The 21,404-nt window shown below is 38.1% G+C and overlaps 1 protein-coding gene across 17 annotated transcripts in view; it reads right to left on the bottom strand.

The window, feature by feature from the left end:
• Nucleotides 1-21,404, bottom strand: part of ELN (elastin) — a 490,412-nt gene that overhangs the window by 82,948 nt on the left and 386,060 nt on the right. For 11 of the 17 annotated variants that reach the window (XM_044054168.1, XM_044054171.1, XM_044054172.1 and 8 more), the window contains one exon: nt 20,795-20,821. The exons of the other annotated variants lie outside the window; for them this stretch is intronic. In XM_044054168.1, the coding sequence (XP_043910103.1) occupies nt 20,795-20,821 (27 nt within the window). The remainder of the gene's footprint in view (nt 1-20,794; nt 20,822-21,404) is intronic. 17 annotated transcript variants of the gene reach the window in all.

The raw sequence follows: 21,404 nt of genomic DNA, 5'->3' as shown, positions 1-21,404 counted from the left end.
AACATACATTCAGCACTTGTATTTGCCTTGCTCTGTAAGTAAGACTTACATCATAGTATCTCTCTTAGAGACAGATAGGAATATAGCAAGATTAGTCTAGATGTTTTTTGTATTTATGTGAGACTGTCTTGCAATGTTGTTTTAAAATGTTCCCTGTGATTCTGAACTCTGTTGTTACTATATTGAGTTATTGAGTATCGTCTTGTTCTTTTATTTATTAAATATATTTAAACCTTTTAATTGTGGTTTGCTTAGAGATATTTAAGCTCTTCGAGTACTTGCATATGTATTTGGTGACATTGTATAGGCCACTCCTAAATAGCCTTAAAAGTTTGGTCACACTTACCATTTGGATAATAGCAATATTACACAGCAGAATTGGTCACGCTTTGGGAAGGGCCTTATAATAGCTGAAAAGTAGAGCTGGTTGTTGGCAGTGATTTCTACCTTATAGTCTGGGCAGAAGGAGGCATAGCTAGTGAATCTGTGCCAGCCTTCCCCAGGAGTGTCTGTGTGTTTGCATATAAATCAAATATCAAAGTGTGTGTGTGTGTGTGTGTGTGTGTGTGTGTGTGTGTGTGTGTGTGTGTGTGTGTGAGCTACTTGGGCAGGGACACGAAGCACTGGTTGGACAGAGAGGGTGCTGGATGTTTTGGCTTGACCACTCGGCTGAGATCTTAACTCTATAGCTGTGCCTGTGGGGAGTCTTATTGGGGATCTGGAGAGAGAGAAAAAAACAGCCCAAGACTGACTGTGATCTCTATGTGCTCTTAATGGAAATTGTACTTTTCTGTGTGTCTACTTGTCATCCTCTCAATGTGCATATCCCTCACTGGTGTTAGCAGTGAGGACTGAGGCTCCCTGATTATTGGGCCAGTGCAGGGGCATCACAAACAGCATCATTAAACATGTCTAAAACAACTTCTTTAGGGATACATGTAAATAAATCAACCACATCAATAGTGATGAAATGTGCACTCATCCCATAAATCAGGTGTAATATGACCTAAATAAACCCAGGAATCTATTAAAATATGGCTCCTCTGTTAAAAAAGGTTTCAAAATTCTGTTAATGTATACTCCAAAGGGCTAGGTCTTGGAATTCTGTGCTGAGACTATAGGTCTTAAAGGTGGTTGCATTAAATCTTTGTGGACCCTCAGAATTCCAAAAATCGAAGGTATAGAGGGATTTTTGTTAGATAAAAATTGATGAACAGAATTGGAAATAATCCTTTGTGAGCATCATTCTAAGAAACAATCTATCTTTCTGTATGCAATATTAAATTAGCTAGATAATACCAAATCGTAGGTAACATTGTGATGTAATATTAAGTGCATACAACTTAAATAATTAACAGTATCAAAGACAAGCACTCCACTTCCTTTATCTGGTTTCTTAATCCTTAGTTCTTTATTGTTTAAACAGGTCTCTAAAAGAGTTATCTCCTCACTGTTTAAATTGTGTATCTTAACAGAAAAATGGGTTGAAAAATGTTTATGAATATTGACTTCACATGCTTTTTCAAAGGCCGATACTAGCAGATGTGTAGGGGGAAACCCACATTTTCCAACATATATCAGGACTTTAAGAGTAACTTCTCTGTCATTATGTCTGCAATAAAGTCTTTTTGGTTTGACTAGAGACATCCATTTTTTCCTGTTATGAATAGTTCTGTTACTGTGTGGATTTCAGCATTGATTCCTTTGGGGACTTTTTTTCTTTGATTCTGCATTTCTGCATAATATAACACAATATTTAAATTATGGGATGAAGATTTTTTTCTGCAAAGGCATACCATTGCCAATAAAAATACACAATCATAATGACTTCTAACTATTAGCCATAGTCAAAACAGGCAATGTGATCAGTTTATTGAACTGGGCTGTATTTAAAAGTATGTCTCAAAGCTTTTAATCAGTGGGAAATGCCAGTCTGTACAGCCACATGCGATGGACCTGATACAACTAATAGCTGTTGTATATATGAGGGGTTTTCTTCAAATATTCACATGCTAGTAGTTCACAACATACTTCTTTGTTGTCAGTTGTTGAGTTATGGTAAGTGCCACAACTCCCAGTAACCTGATCTTAGTTAATAGCCTAGCCCTCCTACCACCCAGACCTACTGTACTGCATAGCCCTACCAGAGGCCTAACTCTAACCTTAAAAGTCCCACCTGGTCCCAAACCTTAACCACAGCACTCACCTCCCACTCCCTATCCCTAATGTTCACACACTTCCTAACCCTAATGTCCACAATAACTCCCTAAACCAAAATCTCCCTTCCCACTCCCTAACCTAAAGTCCCTTACCACTCCCTAACCATAAACTCCTTTCCTGTTCCCTAACCCTAACTCCCCCTCCATAAACCTAAAACCTCCCTTTGCTCCCTAAACATAAAGCCCCTAATCACTCCCTAACCCTATACTCTCTTCCCACTTCCTAACCTAAAACTTCTTCCTACAAACCTAAATCCTTCATTTGGTTGCTGGCTGAGGGCCTAAGCTGCACTGCCACCAGTGTCACTCCCTGCAGTCTACACCTTCTCTACACAGCTGGCACACATTGCCCAAACATGCAGTTGAGTTAGAGTGCAAACAGCAGCCTGAGAGAGCTACATAATGCCCACTTCCCTTGCTGTAAGACTGTGGCCTTTGAGGACTGGATATTTGGATGCATGACCCTTATGTGAGATATTGTACAATCAGAAGTTTATCATCATAGCCTATTATGAGTACAGGCTAAAGTAAGACATTACTATGACTTGCTTAGTTGCATTTATCGGTTTCTTTTTTTTTTTTTGATGACTTTCGGAGAACTGTTGCTTTTGAACTATACATATGTGTATATATATATCTCTATATATAAAAAAAAAAATATATATATATATATATATATATATATATATATATATATATAGCTATATATATCTGTATCTATATATATATAGATAGATAGATATATACATCATTTGGGAATTGTATACTGAAAAGGCTACAGTAGAAGGAGAAGGATATGAGTATTAGATATGAAATTTGTACACTTTTAAGAAGCGGTACCATGTCCATACTTTCTGCTTTTGGAAGGACTGTAAAACACACATAAATATCTATTTAAGGTAACAGACTCACCAGTGTCACAATCCCATTCAGGTTATTTTAAAATGAATAATGGAAGTGGTCCTAGTGTAACTGAGTTCCCTACAAGCTTAACAATATAGCTTGGTAAGTACTGACAGCACTATTAAACCACTGTCATTTAATTACACCCAGATTTAAAAGACTAACAAATATTTAACACACAAGTAGCAAAGGTTTGAGAGTCAAATCAGTCTCCTATCAGTGCAACAGTGGTCCTTGAATAACACATTAGACACTTCTATATTATAGAAAAATTCCACCCATAAAATAACACAAATATGTTTATTGTCATATATTTATCTTCCCCTCTGAAATAATAACTCAGTATCAGTCTTATGATATAGTATTACATCTATCTTGCTTGCTCTGCTCCCATAGCACACTTTGTGTGTCACTGTTAATATGACACAGCCTAAATTCCGGTGGTTTGTTTCTACATTCATTTATAATGGCAGCTCCATAAATTGCTGCCTTCCTTAGAAACATTATCGGTGCTTCTTTTTAGACTTATGCTGAGTGCAAGTTGCTTAAAACCTTACTTTGTGCAGAAAGAGAGATACAAGTGTTTGTTAGATATTTGAAACTGTACTCCATAGGAAGCTTGCATTCCACCATATGCACTGTCTTAACTAGCAACAGGACTACCGCCTTTGCAAAATCCTCTTTGTAAGCTGAGTAAAGCAGCTTTGGGCAGGTCCTAGCATTCCAATACATAACCTTACTTTTCACAACTGAGTAAACAACAGCAGCAACATTAAACTGGTCAAAAAAGAGGGCACTTAACGGTTTGTTTATTGCAGTACAACAGACCTCTGATTCTCATAAAAAGATTTTATCTGCATCCATGCTATGCAGCACATTACTGACCTCTGCAAGAATGCAATCTAGATTCCAAACTGAGCGCGGTACTTACAGTGAATATGTGCCTCCTGTATCATCCTGGCTGTGACGATTTTCTTTCATTAGCAATTTGAGGTTTGGTTAGGGTAACCCTAACAAAAACTGAAAGGAACTGAAGAGTGCCTAGCAGTGAACGACATGATGATGGCATCACAGAGTGAAAATATAATACTTACATGTGTTAGCTGCATTGGGGGAGTGGATCTATCCTTTAATCTGATCTTGGATATGGACAGATAGTTATAACATTGCTTAAGACAATGATGATAATAATGATTAATTACATCACACAGCGTATTTACTTTTTCATTTGCATTAAAGAAAGCATTAATGTTGCCTACTTTTCCCCCACTACTATCTGAATAAGAAATGGAATATTATGTTTTCTTAATAATCAGAGATTGTTGTTAATCCTAGAGTGGTGAGTGACATTTGATTGCGACAAAAAGAATTTGTTAATTGATCGTTTTCAGTACATCAGACACTGCATGTGTTCTTAAAGACATCTGTTTTAGAAACTGTTATAACACCAAAACTATCCCCTGCAATGGTAACCAGGTGCTGTGTTATTATAATTATTTTAAGATTCTTTAAACTACTGGATTATGTTTGCTTAGTGAAATCCAAAAACCTTTATATTCAGTATTGACGGTGCCAATTAATTAATACAATGCCCTTTTTGGTATGTACCTCACAAGAGTTATTGAACAAGTAGATAGACCTTAGAGGTTCTTAACAAAGCAGATCACTGGCATAAAAACCCTAAGCTTCCAGACAAGAATGGAAGTACTTTTCCTTTATTTCTTTATTCAGCATCTTATAGACTTCAGAGTGCAGATTTATGCTTCCCTTACTTTATATTAGAGATGTAGAGGTCCTGGATATCTTGTACCTCCACAAATCGAATAGTTACATGAATGCCTGGATCAGGAATGTAATTTTTCATTACCAAATAAATAAAACTTTGTGGAAAGACAGTTTAATTATGTTATAGTCCCTACCCCATCTAAGAAATAGACTCCTGCTGCAAAGTAAGCGGTGCAAGGTATCACCTTCCTTTCAAATTGTAAATGTATGATTGGATGGGTATTCACAAATTCACACCTGGCTTGACTGCTCTAGCCCTCCTTGGAAAAAGGACATCAAGCCTAAGTGAGGGTACTCACACTGCATAAATGGTTACAAGTGCCAATTGTCTTGTATTGTCTATGATTCCTATGAATATATTTATCTACATACTTTCAGAACTTTACAAGTCAAAAGATTTCTTGACAATACAGGCAAGGCAAAGTGCTGAGGAAGATGAATTACATGAAAAAAAAGGATTGAGATACTGCCATATAACTAATAAATTAACATGATCATGTAAGCATTTACATTTATGAACTCTGGCAATTGCAATCAACAGTAAGTAAAAGTATTGTAGAAAAACTGAATAAGCTTTTGTAGGTTAATCTGTAACTGCATAGACAATGATGTCTGATTATCAATGCAGGAGGAAATGGAGTTCATGCTATTACAGTGCTAATACCTTGTAAATGATTTTTGAGGCACGTTTTGTGAGACATGCTCATACCTGGTAATCAAATAATCCAGAAGGTCTTTACAAAACTGTAAATGTAAACTTTTGCACATGGAAAAAGTTTTTTTAAGGAGATCAGTATAATACTATAAAATATTACACTGTATGCTCTGTTGACGGACCTTTAATTTTTATAAAAATCTGACATTACTAATATGTCAAAAGCTAAAAAAAATGTACTTTAAAGAAGCTCATAACCAGAACTCTCAAGATAACATCGAATGCTCAGGGACCCATTTGGGGTTGCTGAATCATTAATGTCTATTAGAATGTATTTTTTCTCATAAAGATACTTTGCTGGCTCATGGTTATTTCAGACAATGCATTAACACAAGAAGGGCATTGGTGTAGAGTGAATCAGGAAGAGGAATCCAGGAAATAAAGGTTCATGATTTACGCATGGACCGAGTTTTTCATCTTTCACCACTGACCCATAAACAGTTCTGTTGTTCTTTCTATTAATCTGATTTGATATTCAAACATAACGATTTTAAAAAGGCCACATGGGCGGCTGACGTTATTTCACACGCTGTAGAATTGCTCTTTCAGCAAAGTGGGCTCGTGCTTCTTGAATATGGCATGTTGTTTTTTTTCTGTGATAGCACTAATGCGTGCAGCAAAGACGTTTATCATTTTTACTGCAAGGTGTGTAGATCTTCTGTGACAAACCAGATTCTGATAATTTCAGTGATTTACTCCACCTCCAACACCAAATTAGTGACAGACCAGCACACTGCACAGCACAATTGTTTTACTCTTGGCAAACTCTATTTCATTGATTAAAATCTCACACGTCTTCAGAACTTTTTGTTATGATGGGAAGTGACAGCTATGGGCTTGGTGGAGAAGGACTACTGTCACTGTATTTTGTATTTCAGCTGCTGTACCTCTACAGTTTATTTTACAGGTGTCATCTATCACTTCATGTTAGACTTTGGATCTACTAGGAAGTCGTGTGGAGGGTAGATGTCAGACTGGTGTTATACTGCAGCGGATTTTGTACCTAACAATAACTCATGCACAAATACCAGCAAGTGCATGCAAACTACCCCAGCTGATATCCAAGTTGTAGTCATTAGTTCTAACTCTGCGGTACACATTCTTTGGAAACGTTAGTTCAATAATTTCTTTCATTTTGTCTGGCCTTTGGCACAGAGATTTAAACAAAATACTTCCTCTAGACATAATATTTAGCCGGAGGCTAGACTGCCTGACATATTGCTGATGTCTAAATTTGGAAACTAGGAAGATGGATATTTATTGGATTTCAAACACGGCAAAAGCCAGTAGTTTCTTTTTTGCAGCAGAACGTATTAATAGCAGGAGCAGTGACATGTAAAAGCTTTTAACATCAACCCCGTTACTCACATCTGTAGACAGGTTTCTGCTAATCTTTGCTGTGCTAAAAACAATAAAATCAGATTGAGTGCTGAATTCCTTGACACTAATCCAACTTCCATACTTCTTTTCCATGAAGTGTTTCATTTTTCTATGACTAAACTGTCTGCAGCAGGTTTTGGCCAAGCCTCTTTTTGTTGCCTGGTGAAAATACATTTTTTTTTCCATTTTGGTATTACTAAAACTGTGAAACTTGACAGGCAGTACTGCTTGGAGTATAATAAAGTAAACATGCATATTTAAGTGGTCATGTTAGAGGATTTTAACACAGAATTACACTCTAGCTCAGGTAACATAAGAGATGTTGTTCTTGAACATACTTTAGTTAACCTAGTTAACATTTTTATAACCCTTAAAAATGCATATGTTTTACATAAGCTAGATATTTTTCTTAAAAAAAGTAATTATGACTGTCTCATTAGTATAGCCTGTATATGCAATTTCTGATGAAAGTTCATCTACAACCAGTTCATCAAAATTATTATTTGATCTTGTCTAAATTGTACCCTATTGCCTCTGTTCTTGTTCATTTATATGCAAGCATCAAATATATTAAAAACAGGTTGACTGTTAATGCCAGAACATTCTCTCTATGGTGTTACTCTTCTCAGTTTATGCTGCTTCATTTACTTACTGACTTAAACATTTAAGAGAGGCACTCAGAGGTCACAGTGCAATGCAAGTCACAGCACTGAATGATCTGCTTATATTTCTCTACCTGGTTGTCCATAATTAAGGCAAGAGTCAATTATTATACCTGTAGGTATGATGACTTTGGCCCCTAGTTGTACTTTGACTTGCCCCTATGGAATCTAAAGCAGTGATGACTTTGATGGCATGTAACTGGATGTGGATAGGTCTTCCAAATCACACCTATTCTGCTTTTACACCTGAAAATTTTTATATGGTTCCCATGATTTAGCTTATTACCACCTGCACATCCTTACATTAATAACATATTGCCTTATCAAACAGCATTAGCTTTTCACTGGATCTGTTAGGTGGAAATAAGTATAATTTAAACGTGTTTTTGCACCTGTGTACTGTGTTTTTTACTGTTTTTTCTGCTGTGACTGTTTTATTCTGCACTTTCTATAATTACTACTTCTGCCTTAAACAGCATAAGCTAGATTCAGACTTACTGATTCTAGGATATTTGGTATCACCTGAGCACTAAAACCTGCCATCTTACAATAAGAAACCCTCCCTGCACTCTTGTGGCAGAAGTGTGTAGCTCAGAACCCATCTGAGATGAGTATTGCTGCAATAAAGGCTTTGTGTGGGACTTCCCTATTGGTAGTTTGTATTTAAATTGTTTAAATTTGCTTGTATTTAAACCTTATGTTTACACAAAGCTGTGCATCGCACAACAAAGGTTAGCTGTGCCGTGTATAGACGCAAACTCCTAGAAACACTTTTTCCCTAGATGCCAGTCATTGAAAGCCTCTCAGGATTATCTAATGCTCTTTGGGCAACATGGTTATGCATTTCTGCACTTTCAGCTGCTCAGCTAACCAGTGAGCAGCGTCACGCAACTTTTCTTTCCTGGTCTTATATAGAATTAAGCTCCCTTGTTGGATAATCTAACTTATCCTCCAACAAACTAGTAATTACCTGCTACTATGAGCAGTTTCCCAGCATTTCTCCAGCCAGCCTGATTGACATTGGCATCCTGAGGCAATGCAGTGATTGTCTCATGTATACTGACAACCACCTGCTCTTAAAGCAAGGAAATACAGTATGTACGATTTGTCAATATACCATGAAACTTGGATCAGTCCTCTCACATAACAATAAACAAGACATCAAAAAGGGTGTCATCTTGCAAACCTCTCCTCTTACACAAAATAAAGTCAAGGCACATAAACCCACATAGGTGGAGCGTACTCACCAAGACTCTACCAAAAGACCAGAGACCTCCCAATGGCAAACAACACACACACACACACACACACACACACACGAACAACATACAGTGAATCAGCAATTAAGCCCCCAAGGCAAAACACTTCAAAACCAAATATCCTGGTCATAGGTGACACAATAGTGAAACATATAGATATCCCTCTCATCAGGCTGGACGAGGAGAAGGTCACGGACAGCTGCCTGTGTCAAGTCATGTAAGCACTCAGGTCACTCAGCAGCAATTACCATTATGAGTCTGTCATAGTACATGTTGGAGTGAATGACTTAAGATGTACCTCTCTGGACTATATGAAGAGAGACATGATAGAACTCTCAGATTATATGTCCCAAGCAGGTATGTCTCTACCCCTAAGCAGCATTCTACCTTCACCTAGGATGATGCCACAGTACAGACAAAAAAATGATTGATATCAATCAATTGGCTTTGTTTCTGGTGTCACTCCAAGGAGATCCAGTATCTATCAGCTTGGGAAGACATGGGCAACCAAAACCTCGATGCTTTGCCAGAGATGGCCTGCACTCGTCTCCTCTAGGCTTTAGGATATTGGCAAAGAAGCTTGCCTCCCCATAGAGCCTTTTTAGATTATGTCAAAACAACAAAACTTCACAAGTAAAAATCTAGAGACAAACTCAAGGTCATGCTGCTTAATGCTAGGAGCCTAAACAGAAAACTGCACTCCTGGATGCATTTCTCACCTTGAAAGATGCTGACATCTGTGCAGTCACTGAGACTTGGTTCAAGGCTACAGAGAGAGAGAGAGAGAGAGAGACAGAGAGCACCATGGCTGTGCAGGGCTACACTGCCTTCCACATGTTTAAACCTCGAAATGAGCATGAAATAACTAAAGGTGGAAGTGTATCCATGTTCATTAAATCCAATTATACCTCACGACTGGTTTAACAGTACTTCTGTCTTGAGCTACTCCAGGTCCAAATAACTATAGGTAACTATAGTTAAAACGCCCTACCACATCATAGCTTGCTATAGGTCTCCCACCATGAACCAGGAGGAACACACCACCTACCTGAACTTGCTAGAAATGCTCAGTATACACCCAAACACCTTGGTCTTGGGAGATTTCAGCTCCCCATTGATTGAATGGGTGACTTACGCGAGCACAAACATGATTGGTCTGAGGTTCCTGGACTTTGTCAACTCAAATGCACTAGAACAGTTAGTCTGCACCCACCACAAGGTGCTCAAATGTCCTAGACATGGTACTCGCCAACATGGGGAGTTACTGCACTATCCCCAGTGTGTTGCCCTCCCTAATTAAGTTAATCCATAAATCTGTCTCATTTAAAGATCAGACCTGACACTCCCACAGGAGTGAAAATACTGAAACATTTCTCTAAAGCAAACTATTGCCTCCTAAGCAATGGTATAAATGGTTTCAAAGCCCCTGCTAACACAGGCAACAATGACTCCTATGCGGAGAAGTATACAAATGCCCTATATAGCCACTCAAGGAAATGTACTGACTTGGGTGTATGTGACAGGACTAAAACCTGGTTCTCTCGTAAAAAACAACCCACCCTGGTAGACTGCAAGTATAAATATGTTATATAACTAAAGAAAGAAACTGATATCTAAGAGCAAAAAGGAACTTACTCATCAAAGGGAGGTTACCCTACACAGCAGAAACAAGCAAATCAGAAACTTTGTAAAGTTCTCTAAAGCTTTCTTTAGCTATGTCAGAAACCTCAAAGGAACTACCCAGCTGTGTGCCGAACTTATAGAGGACGGCAACACTCACACTGAACCTGAAGAAACTGCCAAACAGCTAGCTGACAGATTTGGTGACAATTTCACACCCCTGTTCCCACAAGCCATACCCCATAACATTCCTGACACCAGTCCTCTATTGATTATCTCCAAAAAGCAGGTCATTCAAACACTCTCCAAGGCCAAAAATACAGCCTCTGAGGGACAAAATAACATCCCAGGCTACCTACTAAATAATCTAAAACAAGACCTAGCAGAACTCCTTAGCTATCTCTTTAACCACACCCTGAGCACTGGTTTTGTGCCAGTGGAATGGAGAAAAGCAACAGTAATCCCCTTACATAAAAGGGGGTCCATCACCCTACCCTGGGAACAATAGACCTATTAGCTTACAAACCTTATCTACAAGGCCATAGAAAGAATTATCATGGACCTTATCAATCAGGACATAGGCAAGCTTCAAACTCTTGACCCAATCCAGTTTGTTTTTGTCAAGAGTGAATCTTACTTATTAAACCTGGTGGACTTGTTTAGCTAAGGAATTTGACAGAATTACACACTCAGGGATCATTGAGAAACTCTCCCAGCTAGGAATTAGCCAATATGTCACTGGATGGATAGTCAACTGGCTCATTGATAAAGTTGGCGAGTCCATGTCCAGCAGTAGACTAGTTACCTGTGGCCTACCACAAGGATCTGTACTGATTCAACTGCTGTTTGGAATCTATTTTTCTGAAGTCCAGCCAAAAGTAGATGGCCTGTGGCTTATCAAGTTTGAAGATGAATATAAACTGGGCGCAATCATAGAGTCCCCTAATGATGTCAACAAATTACAGAAGAGACTGACACCCAAAAATGATTGGTGCCAGGGCCATGGACTGAAACTGAATGTAAAAAAATGCTTCATTAACCCCTTTGGCAAAGTAGTAGCTCCTGCTAATTATGTCATAGATAGCACCCCTCTTAGCTCAATTACAGTGGTGTGAGACTTGGGAACACAGGTTGATAGCAATCTAAACTTCAATTACCATGTGTCCATAGTGGTATAGAAAGTCTTCTGCACTGAACATGTCATAAATAAGGGTATTACATCCAGGACCAGGGAGGTTATAACACCACTGCACTCATCCCTAATCAGACCACTGACTGAGTACAATGTTCCCTTCTCTATATACCTCACCAGACACCTGCAGCAGCTGGACAGACCACACAGGTTTCTAACCAGGAGAATTCAGGGCCTCCAAGACATGACCTACATGGAAAGACTGAAAGCCCTGTCACTGTACTCTGCTGTGAGGTGACCTGTGCCTGGCCTACAAAGCAGTCTCTGACCCTGCCTAATGGAAATTCTGCACATCTGCAAATCAAATGGGACAAGAGTCAGTCACTCTAGGGATCTCAGTCTAGCCTGTGACATTATTAGAACTTGTGGGACAGACAGATATGTCTACCAGAGATTGCTGTTCCTCTGGAATAAGCTCCCACTTCACGTGAAGCAGAGTTCCTCAATAACCCTATTTAATTGGAACCTTAACAATTGGATGAATAACTGCAGATTCACCCTGGGGGTGGCACTTATGGCCTTCATGGACAGGGGCAGTCTGTGCTGATCACAGAATCACTCTGCAAACAACGACCATCTAACTATGGTCAATTAGGGTACTTTTTTTTATTTTTTATTTTTACATGCCTAGGCTTGTAAAGGCCCTAGGGCCATTAGCCTAGTAACCGCCTATGAACCTATGAAATGCACATAATATGACATCACCATATAATTTTCCCTCTAACATTTTTTCATTAATTTCTCGGGTTGGATGCTAATCTCTATACCGGCCAAACCAGAAACAGTTATGCAATGTGACATCTTAAATTTTGTCTCTTGTTCTCAGACTGTGTAATACACATATGGTATTATGTAAAAAGAAAACAGCACCTTAAACAAAACTGGCTGTTAGTTAATGACTTCACTAAGATTTACAAGAAGGCAGAATCTTTAAGGAAGTGCATAAGATGTGGTTAATTTCATTAGGGTCCTAAAATAACTGCCTCACTGTTCATTCATACTTACTGCTAAGAAAACTGGGATAAATATAAACTCCGGGAAAAGATGTAGCTAGACTCCCATTCTGCACTTGAGATTGCTTCCCAGAGCATGCATAGTTGGTTGGTTTTAAAAGGACTAACTGTGATCAGGTTAGTGACCTGCTGGCCACATTTGTACCAGACTACCTTGCCATATACATGCTGCTGTGCAGACATGGAGTGTTGCATGTGATCAGGTTAGTGACCTGCTGGCCACATTTGTACCAGACTACCTTACCATATACATGCTGCTGTGCAGACATGGAGTGTTGCATGTGATCAGGTTAGTTACCTGCTGGCCACATTTGTACCAGACTACCTTACCATATACATGCTGCTGTGCAGACATGGAGTGTTGCATGTGATCAGGTCAGTGACCTGCTGGCCACATTTGTACCAGACTACCTTACCATATACATGCTGCTGTGCAGACATGGAGTGTTGCATGTGATCAGGTCAGTGACCTGTTGGCCACATTTGTACCAGACTACCTTACCATATACATGCTACTGTGCAGACATGGAGTGTTGCATGTGATCAGGTTAGTGGCCTGCTGGCCACATTTGGACCAGACTACCTTGCCATATACATGCTGCTGTGCAGACATGGAGTGTTGCATGTGATCAGGTTAGTGACCTGCTGGCCACATTTGTACCAGACTACTTTACCATATACATGCTGCTGTGCAGACATGGAGTGTTGCATGTGATCAGGTTAGTGACCTGCTGGCCACATTTGTACCAGACTACCTTGCCATATACATGCTGCTGTGCAGACATGGAGTGTTGCATGTGATCAGGTTAGTGACCTACTGGCCACATTTGTACCAGACTACCTTACCATATACATGCTGCTGTGCAGACATGGAGTGTTGCATGTGATCAGGTTAGTGACCTGCTGGCCACATTTGTACCAGACTACCTTACCATATACATGCTGCTGTGCAGACATGGAGTGTTGCATGTGATCAGGTTAGTGACCTGCTGGCCACATTTGTACCAGACTACCTTACCATATACATGCTGCTGTGCAGACATGGAGTGTTGCATGTGATCAGGTTAGTGACCTGCTGGCCACATTTGTACCAGACTACCTTACCATATACATGCTGCTGTGCAGACATGGAGTGTTGCATGTGATCAGGTCAGTGACCTGTTGGCCACATTTGTACCAGACTACCTTACCATATACATGCTACTGTGCAGACATGGAGTGTTGCATGTGATCAGGTTAGTGGCCTGCTGGCCACATTTGGACCAGACTACCTTGCCATATACATGCTGCTGTGCAGACATGGAGTGTTGCATGTGATCAGGTTAGTGACCTGCTGGCCACATTTGTACCAGACTACTTTACCATATACATGCTGCTGTGCAGACATGGAGTGTTGCATGTGATCAGGTTAGTGACCTGCTGGCGACATTTGTACCAGACTACCTTGCCATATACATGCTGCTGTGCAGACATGGAGTGTTGCATGTGATCAGGTTAGTGACCTACTGGCCACATTTGTACCAGACTACCTTACCATATACATGCTGCTGTGCAGACATGGAGTGTTGCATGTGATCAGGTTAGTGACCTGCTGGCCACATTTGTACCAGACTGCCTTACCATATACATGCTGCTGTGCAGACATGGAGTGTTGCATGTGATCAGGTTAGTGACCTGCTGGCCACATTTGTACCAGACTACCTTACCATATACATGCTGCTGTGCAGACATGGAGTGTTGCATGTGATCAGGTTAGTGACCTGCTGGCCACATTTGTACCAGACTACTTTACCATATACATGCTGCTGTGCAGACATGGAGTGTTGCATGTGATCAGGTCAGTGACCTGCTGGCCACATTTGTACCAGACTACCTTGCCATATACATGCTGCTGTGCAGACATGGAGTGTTGCATGTGATCAGGTTAGTGACCTGCTGGCCACATTTGTACCAGACTACCTTACCATATACATGCTGCTGTGCAGACATAGAGTGTTGCAGGTTTGCCCAGTCTAACTCATGCAATGTTTATATGTGCCTACTTCTAAAAGGAAATGAAGAGAGGGAGCTTGAGGTGAGGGCTATGATTTTCAAACTGACATAATCAAAGTTAACCGTGTGAAGCTTCTGAAGAAAAATATGTAAATAAATTTAAAAGTGAGGAGCGTACTGCAGAGGTTTCACACTTAAAAGTGCACAAGACAATTAAATGTGAGGTTGTGGTTCAATTCTGAATTCCAAAGTGTGAACCATGCAGGAAATGTGTTGAAAACAAACAGCCAAGCTCACGGGATGCCTTGGGAAATTCTGGTAAACAATACTGGGGTGCGGAAATAGCAGATACCTTGTTTTGGAAGAGGATGTAGAAGGAAAGGGAAGGCAGATCAAGTTATTTTTATTATAATTGTTCAATATTATCATAATCATCTGAATCTTATTACACAACAGGTATATTTAGATTTTAGACATATCATCAGTTCAGATAACAATAAAACAAATGTATTGTTTTAAAGCATGCAGTCATGACAGTGTGCTGTAATCAGTCAGTACATAAACAAAGAGTATTTTAATGAAATACTATAAAACAGTACCCCCTTTTTCACACGACAAACATTTTCCCACTTAGGGGTATCTGTTTTCAAATATTAAGATGGAAAATGTGCACCATAAAAAAATCATAAGCTAGCTCATCCCTGTGAATTTATTTTTGTTCTACATATATTTAATTACATTTCATATACACTTATTAGTAAGAATGAATATAATAAATCATGAATGAAGAATAACTATTTAAGTAATAATATCATTTCAAATATCCCATAAGTAATCTTAGTGACTGTAGGTTTTTTATAGGAAATGATAATAACTTGTAGACTGAAAAAAAAAATTGCACATCTAAGAAAGTGCAACTTCCCCACTGTTGCTAGCTAACAGTTGCAATAAGGCATTAAAAAGCTACACTGCCTTTTTAAAATAATATTTAAACATTATTTTTACCTAGTGCCTCTTATTTACATTTTTGAAGGTATAACATTTTTGCCAATCAAAGAATTTTGCTCACAGGATCACAGGATGGATATAGAAGGACTTTACCCCTAAACACTTGGCTATTTCACCATTTATTTAAATATTCTTTTTTTCATTGCAAAAACTAAATCTTATTTTATAGCCCATATTTGATGGTGAGTGACTCTTGCTTTATTTCATACTGAAGCAATTTTGAAAGAGGATCTTGTCGGAATTGACCAACACTGCTTAGCCTTATCTGAATGTTTTAATGAATAATATTATTTGTCATCATATTGCCTTTTGAGAGACTACAACATTAAAGGCCACTTTCCTAAAATACATTATGAGCCATTTGTATGTCCCCTGTTGTCCATCTATGTAATACTGAATACAAATGTAATCTGGACATGCTCATGGTAAGATTTGCCAATCAAGCTAGTCAGCCATCTATCAAACTTCCTTATTTAGTAGATCACCCATTGGTGGATACAATACAGAATACGCTAGCATTTTATACAAAGACTGTTTGCAGTATGGTCCTTACATCTATTCACAAAATACATTGCTCTGCATTTTCTCATATGATGGCATACGTGTGTTCTTGGTCAAATAAGTCATTGTTTTAAAACCAATTCCGTGTTGTCCTAGTAGCAGATAAACAGACTAGTTTCAGCATTTTTGATGAAGGAGATATGCTATGATTATCTTACTTGTTTATTTTCTCTGGGGATTTTTTGACCTAGGACATTTGTTTTTTGAAAATAAACTCAACCAACATTGAGTTCAAATATGCAAAATCATAAATATTTAAACATAATTTCCTGTAAACACAGATTAATAGAAGATGCATAAAACACACTAACAGACATAATCTTTCAGAGTGTTTCTTATGGCCTTTAAAGTCTTCATCCACAACTTTTATGTAAGTCACAACAAGATATCTTCTCAATAATTATTACCATAATTTCAATCATAACCGTAGTCCTAAACGTACTCCTACCTTAAATCTAAATCTTAAATTAATCCTAACTAATGCAAACCAAAACCTAGCTTGTAACCTCTAGCTCAAACATCATTTCTAATCCTAAAGCCACTGAACACTCAAGTACTACAATAAATACATTCGATCACATGACAAATGTAGTTCTCAATGAGTGCACCATTCACACAAAAAGCAAAGGGACAATGTCAGATTCATCCTGTCCAGGCCATCACTAATTAGTAACCTGATGTTTGTAAGTTCTTACATGCTTAGAGTCACTTGGGCCTCCAGAGGTTCATATCATACCAAACACAATATTTGGTAGGTAGTGATGTGAAGTACAGTGTTCTGTAATAAATATGTACTGTGTCTACTAAACACAAAGTAAAACAGATACTCGAGAGCTGGGAAACATGTAATTTTTAATGGAATACTTTAAGCAAAACACACACACACACACACACACACACACACACACACACACACACACACACACACACACACACACAAAACACAAAACGTACTAATCATAAATTACATCTAGGTGCTCTCTGCCTTCAGATGTATTTGTTTATATGCATACGTTCTTACAAAAGGCATTATGTTTCTAATAACTCTTTTAGTATCCATGCACCAGACCATGAAAACTATTGTTCTGTTGCTAGCATAATTTTATAGTGTCAGCAAAAATATATTTTGCATGTTTTAAAATTATACCTTCTTCTTTTAAAAAATATGTGGTGTGCATTCAAATTAGAAATAATTTTAAAAGACCTGTTAAATAATGAACAGAAAACTCAAGTAAAGCTTGTACTACAAAGGTTTATGAGGACAGTCATATATTTTTAAACTTTTTGATATTACTGAAATGGGATTATTAATTAGCAGTCAGTGGCTGATGCAGAATGAGAAAGCATGCTTTTTCAACCTGCTTGGTTGTTTGTAAACATTAAACACAGATTTCACTGTTCTACAGACAAGCATGCTTTGCAGATGTTATTGCTTGTGAACATTACCTACAGAAGACCAAGGAAGGAAATGCTGCTGAAAACAAATCAAATTAAATTTCTTTACTGAGAGGGAAGATTTCCCACTTCCTTATTTCCTACTTGCTGGTTATACTCACTGGCCTACAGGTGATGGTGCTCCTCTGACACTCTGTCTCATGACACACCCTCTCCAATTGCTCATTAGATTAGCTCCTCCTCCTTTTAACTGCTAGCTGTTTCAGTTTCACTACTGTTGTTGGATCTGCAACCCTGACTCTCCATGGCAAAGCCATTGTTCTTATTTATATGGCTATGACTACCTTCATAACAAGCACATGTGCTTGTAACTTCCTGAGTGTGGTTTAAGTTTTACAAAAGTTTAAAAATGGCAATTTATTTCCCTTTGGAACGCTTAATCATTTCTTGATGTTATGCCTACTTCCTCTATATAGAAACAGTTATTTGCATCTTTATTTAAGTTTCATCCACCCATTAAGTCACTTCCTAGTAAACTCTAAAATCAGCTCTTTAATAAACTACTTTCCCAATAAGAAAATAAACCTTAGAGTTGATGTGACATAGATGAACAATCTGCTTCTTAGCAAAAATGTCACCAGCAATGTCAGAGAGTATTTTTAAATATTTATAGTCTCTTAAATCTCTCTACATCCTAGATCCCACCTGCAGAGTATTAACCAGTGTTGTAGACCATCTCACCAAACTTTAAGCTAACCAGAACTTTGCTGAGGCTAGAAAAATCATATACTTTGACCGTGGGTTGCCTTTGTTGTAGACCATCTCACCACAGTTTAAGTCATCCAGTGCATTGATGATGCTAGTAGAATCATATACACTGGTTGTGAGTTGTTGTGATGTGCACAGCCAATAGCTGGGCCCTCCACTTATTGCAGCCATTTATTTTTCTTTCTGTTTTACTCCACAGTCTTTCTGATAGTATCTGTTGTTAGATAGCCTTATAGATTATTTGTTGAAGAATAGGCAACTTTACACATTTTTATAATTCCTCTTTCGCCCCTTCATAGTATATTCTTTCTACTTAATACAGCTATTCAGAATTGTTAACATCTCCCTTCAATTTTGCAGATTTGCAGGCCATGATATATTCAGACAAATTCATCACTGTAATGGATTGTACTCTGCACCTCAGGATTCTGAGATGAGGACTCTTCCCTAATAATTCAGCAGAATGAATATGTTGCATTCCAAATTTGACTTAGATGTCAGATAGCTCTTTCATCGGTTTATGCCTCCCCATACCTCATGCCTTCTCTACAGTGCCCGATGTGACATTGTATGAGTCTAGTAGATATTTTAGTATGTGCACCAGGTAGGATGCTGTTGATCTTTTACTGTCCCTCATATTAGAGACAACACTTTTTTATCTTCCTCAGTTGCTTCCTGTGCGTCCCGATTTAATTCTTATGTTAAAACTATCATTGCCACCATCTTCCATGGTCACCTTACTGCCTACCACTCTGCAATCACCTAGGTCAAACACCTGAAAGCACAGCTAAATCATTTATCCTCACTGTCTATGACCTCACAGTAATACAACAATGACATCATTGGACTTTCTCCACTGTTTGTCTTCTCCTGAGGGTGAGTAATACATAATAAATTATCTACTAACAGAACAGGCAAAAGGCGTAAATTAACCTAACTTATAAATGTATTCACAAATGTGGTTTCTTAAAGTATATTAACACTTCATAATGAAAGAATAACATCCCAGTCTCAATACTTCATGCATGCAAGTAGGCTGACTATGTTGAGATTTAAATTGTAGCTCATTCTACCTACCTAAAAGGGTCAATTACTTAGAGTGTAATTCACTCACCATCTCTGGCACATTTGGATTTACACTTGAAAATGTTGTTATCAGCAGTAGTCTAAAAGCAGTAATTAAATATTTAAAACAAATAAGCCTGCACAACATGATAATATTACTATGGTCTTAAGACCCTCTGGTACACTTACACAATATCAGCTATGAAAAGGGTATAGATCTAGAAGAATGTTAAAAAGTGATTATTAAGGCCATGTGTTGACATAAACTATATCTTACTTAAGGCCATACTGAGAAATGTGGAATTAGGCATCCATTTTTTAGGGTGGGTCATAGTAGGCTTACAAATAAACCATTTTAGAGATAAGAAGGTTATAGATATATATCCTATCCTCTATCCATGACTGTCCAACAAGGATGTCTCCTTGGACCATACTTATTTATTGTCTTAATGTTGTTATGGGATGATAGTGAGGTCAGGAGCACATTCACTGACCTGTTAATTCCAATTAACCAATTATTTTAGCAGGTCACATAGATAGTATTTACAGAACTGGATGCTGGCTTCATATCTATGCAAAATCATAAATGACTACATATACCATACTGCACCAGCTACCATTCCTACATGCTCTGCACATGGGTAAACAATGTTCCCAAGCCCCCCCAAAATCCATTAATCAGTGATTATTAAACTCTTGCAAGAAGTGGGATACTTTATTCCATTGCATGTTCCCTCTAACATAAACAAAGGCAAATCAGATCTTAAGGTAGTGTGTACATGAAAGAGATTAATACCAGCAGTGACAATGAATAGAGTGACTGGTACATTGGCTACCACTTCTACTACCAGCTAAAGAATGTGCATAAATGTACTAGAGCCAATCCCACAATGCAGCTGTATAAGAAGAAGTAGAATAAAATGGCAGCTAGCTCTCAGCATTCCGGTAACTTCTGCATTAATTAAGTCACCTTGATTTTCACCAGCAATTCCTGTGTTGTTTCTGCAGCTAATGTGACTAGCATTCAAAACCTGTGAAATGAACTACCCCTAAGACAGGGGTCACTTCTTATCTATGGGAAACCTACCTTGCCAACAAAAATAAAGAACTCACTGAAAGACACCTGGTGCAGAGAAACATAAGAGTTAGTGAAAACTGAATCCTGTTAGCTGATTTCATAAGCCTGGAAACCTGTATTACCCATATTATCTATTTTTTCTAAAGAATTATTTTTTTTACAATAAATCATCAACCTACCATGTATTACAGTGCCATTTGCAGCACCTGTTAATCAAAGAACAAAACAAACAAATGATTTTTTTTTCAAAATTTTCAATTAAATATTGACATAAACTTCAAGAGTTTTCTAAATGTGTGAAGTACAAATACATAACACATGCAGTATGTCTTATAACTTGCATAGATATGGCCACAATTATATAGTTTTTGGTGACAGCATAAAAACATTACAGCAAGACATTAACAGAAACAAAATAAGAAAACAAAACTTGGAAGGAAAAAATAGCACACGTGTTTACTTGGAATGGAAAGTTAGCATATGCATAAAAACCTAGAGTACACGTAGCTATTTGAACATAGAGACCAGTGTATGCTTATTATATGTCATATGCATAAAAACCTAGAGTACACGTAGCTATTTGAACATAGAGACCAGTGTATGCTTATTATATGTCATATGTATAAAAACCTAGAGTACACGTAGCTATTTGTACATAGAGACCAGTGTATGCTTATTATATGTCATATGCATAAAAACCTAGAGTACACATAGCTATTTGAACATAGAGACCAGTGTATGCTTATTATATGTCATATGTATAAAAACCTAGAGTACACGTAGCTATTT

Source organism: Protopterus annectens, chromosome 13.part0 (genome assembly GCF_019279795.1).
Source record: "Protopterus annectens isolate FY-2018-M chromosome 13.part0, PAN1.0, whole genome shotgun sequence".
NCBI lineage: Eukaryota > Metazoa > Chordata > Ceratodontiformes > Protopteridae > Protopterus > Protopterus annectens.
This window is presented reverse-complemented; position numbering and strand designations above follow the sequence as displayed.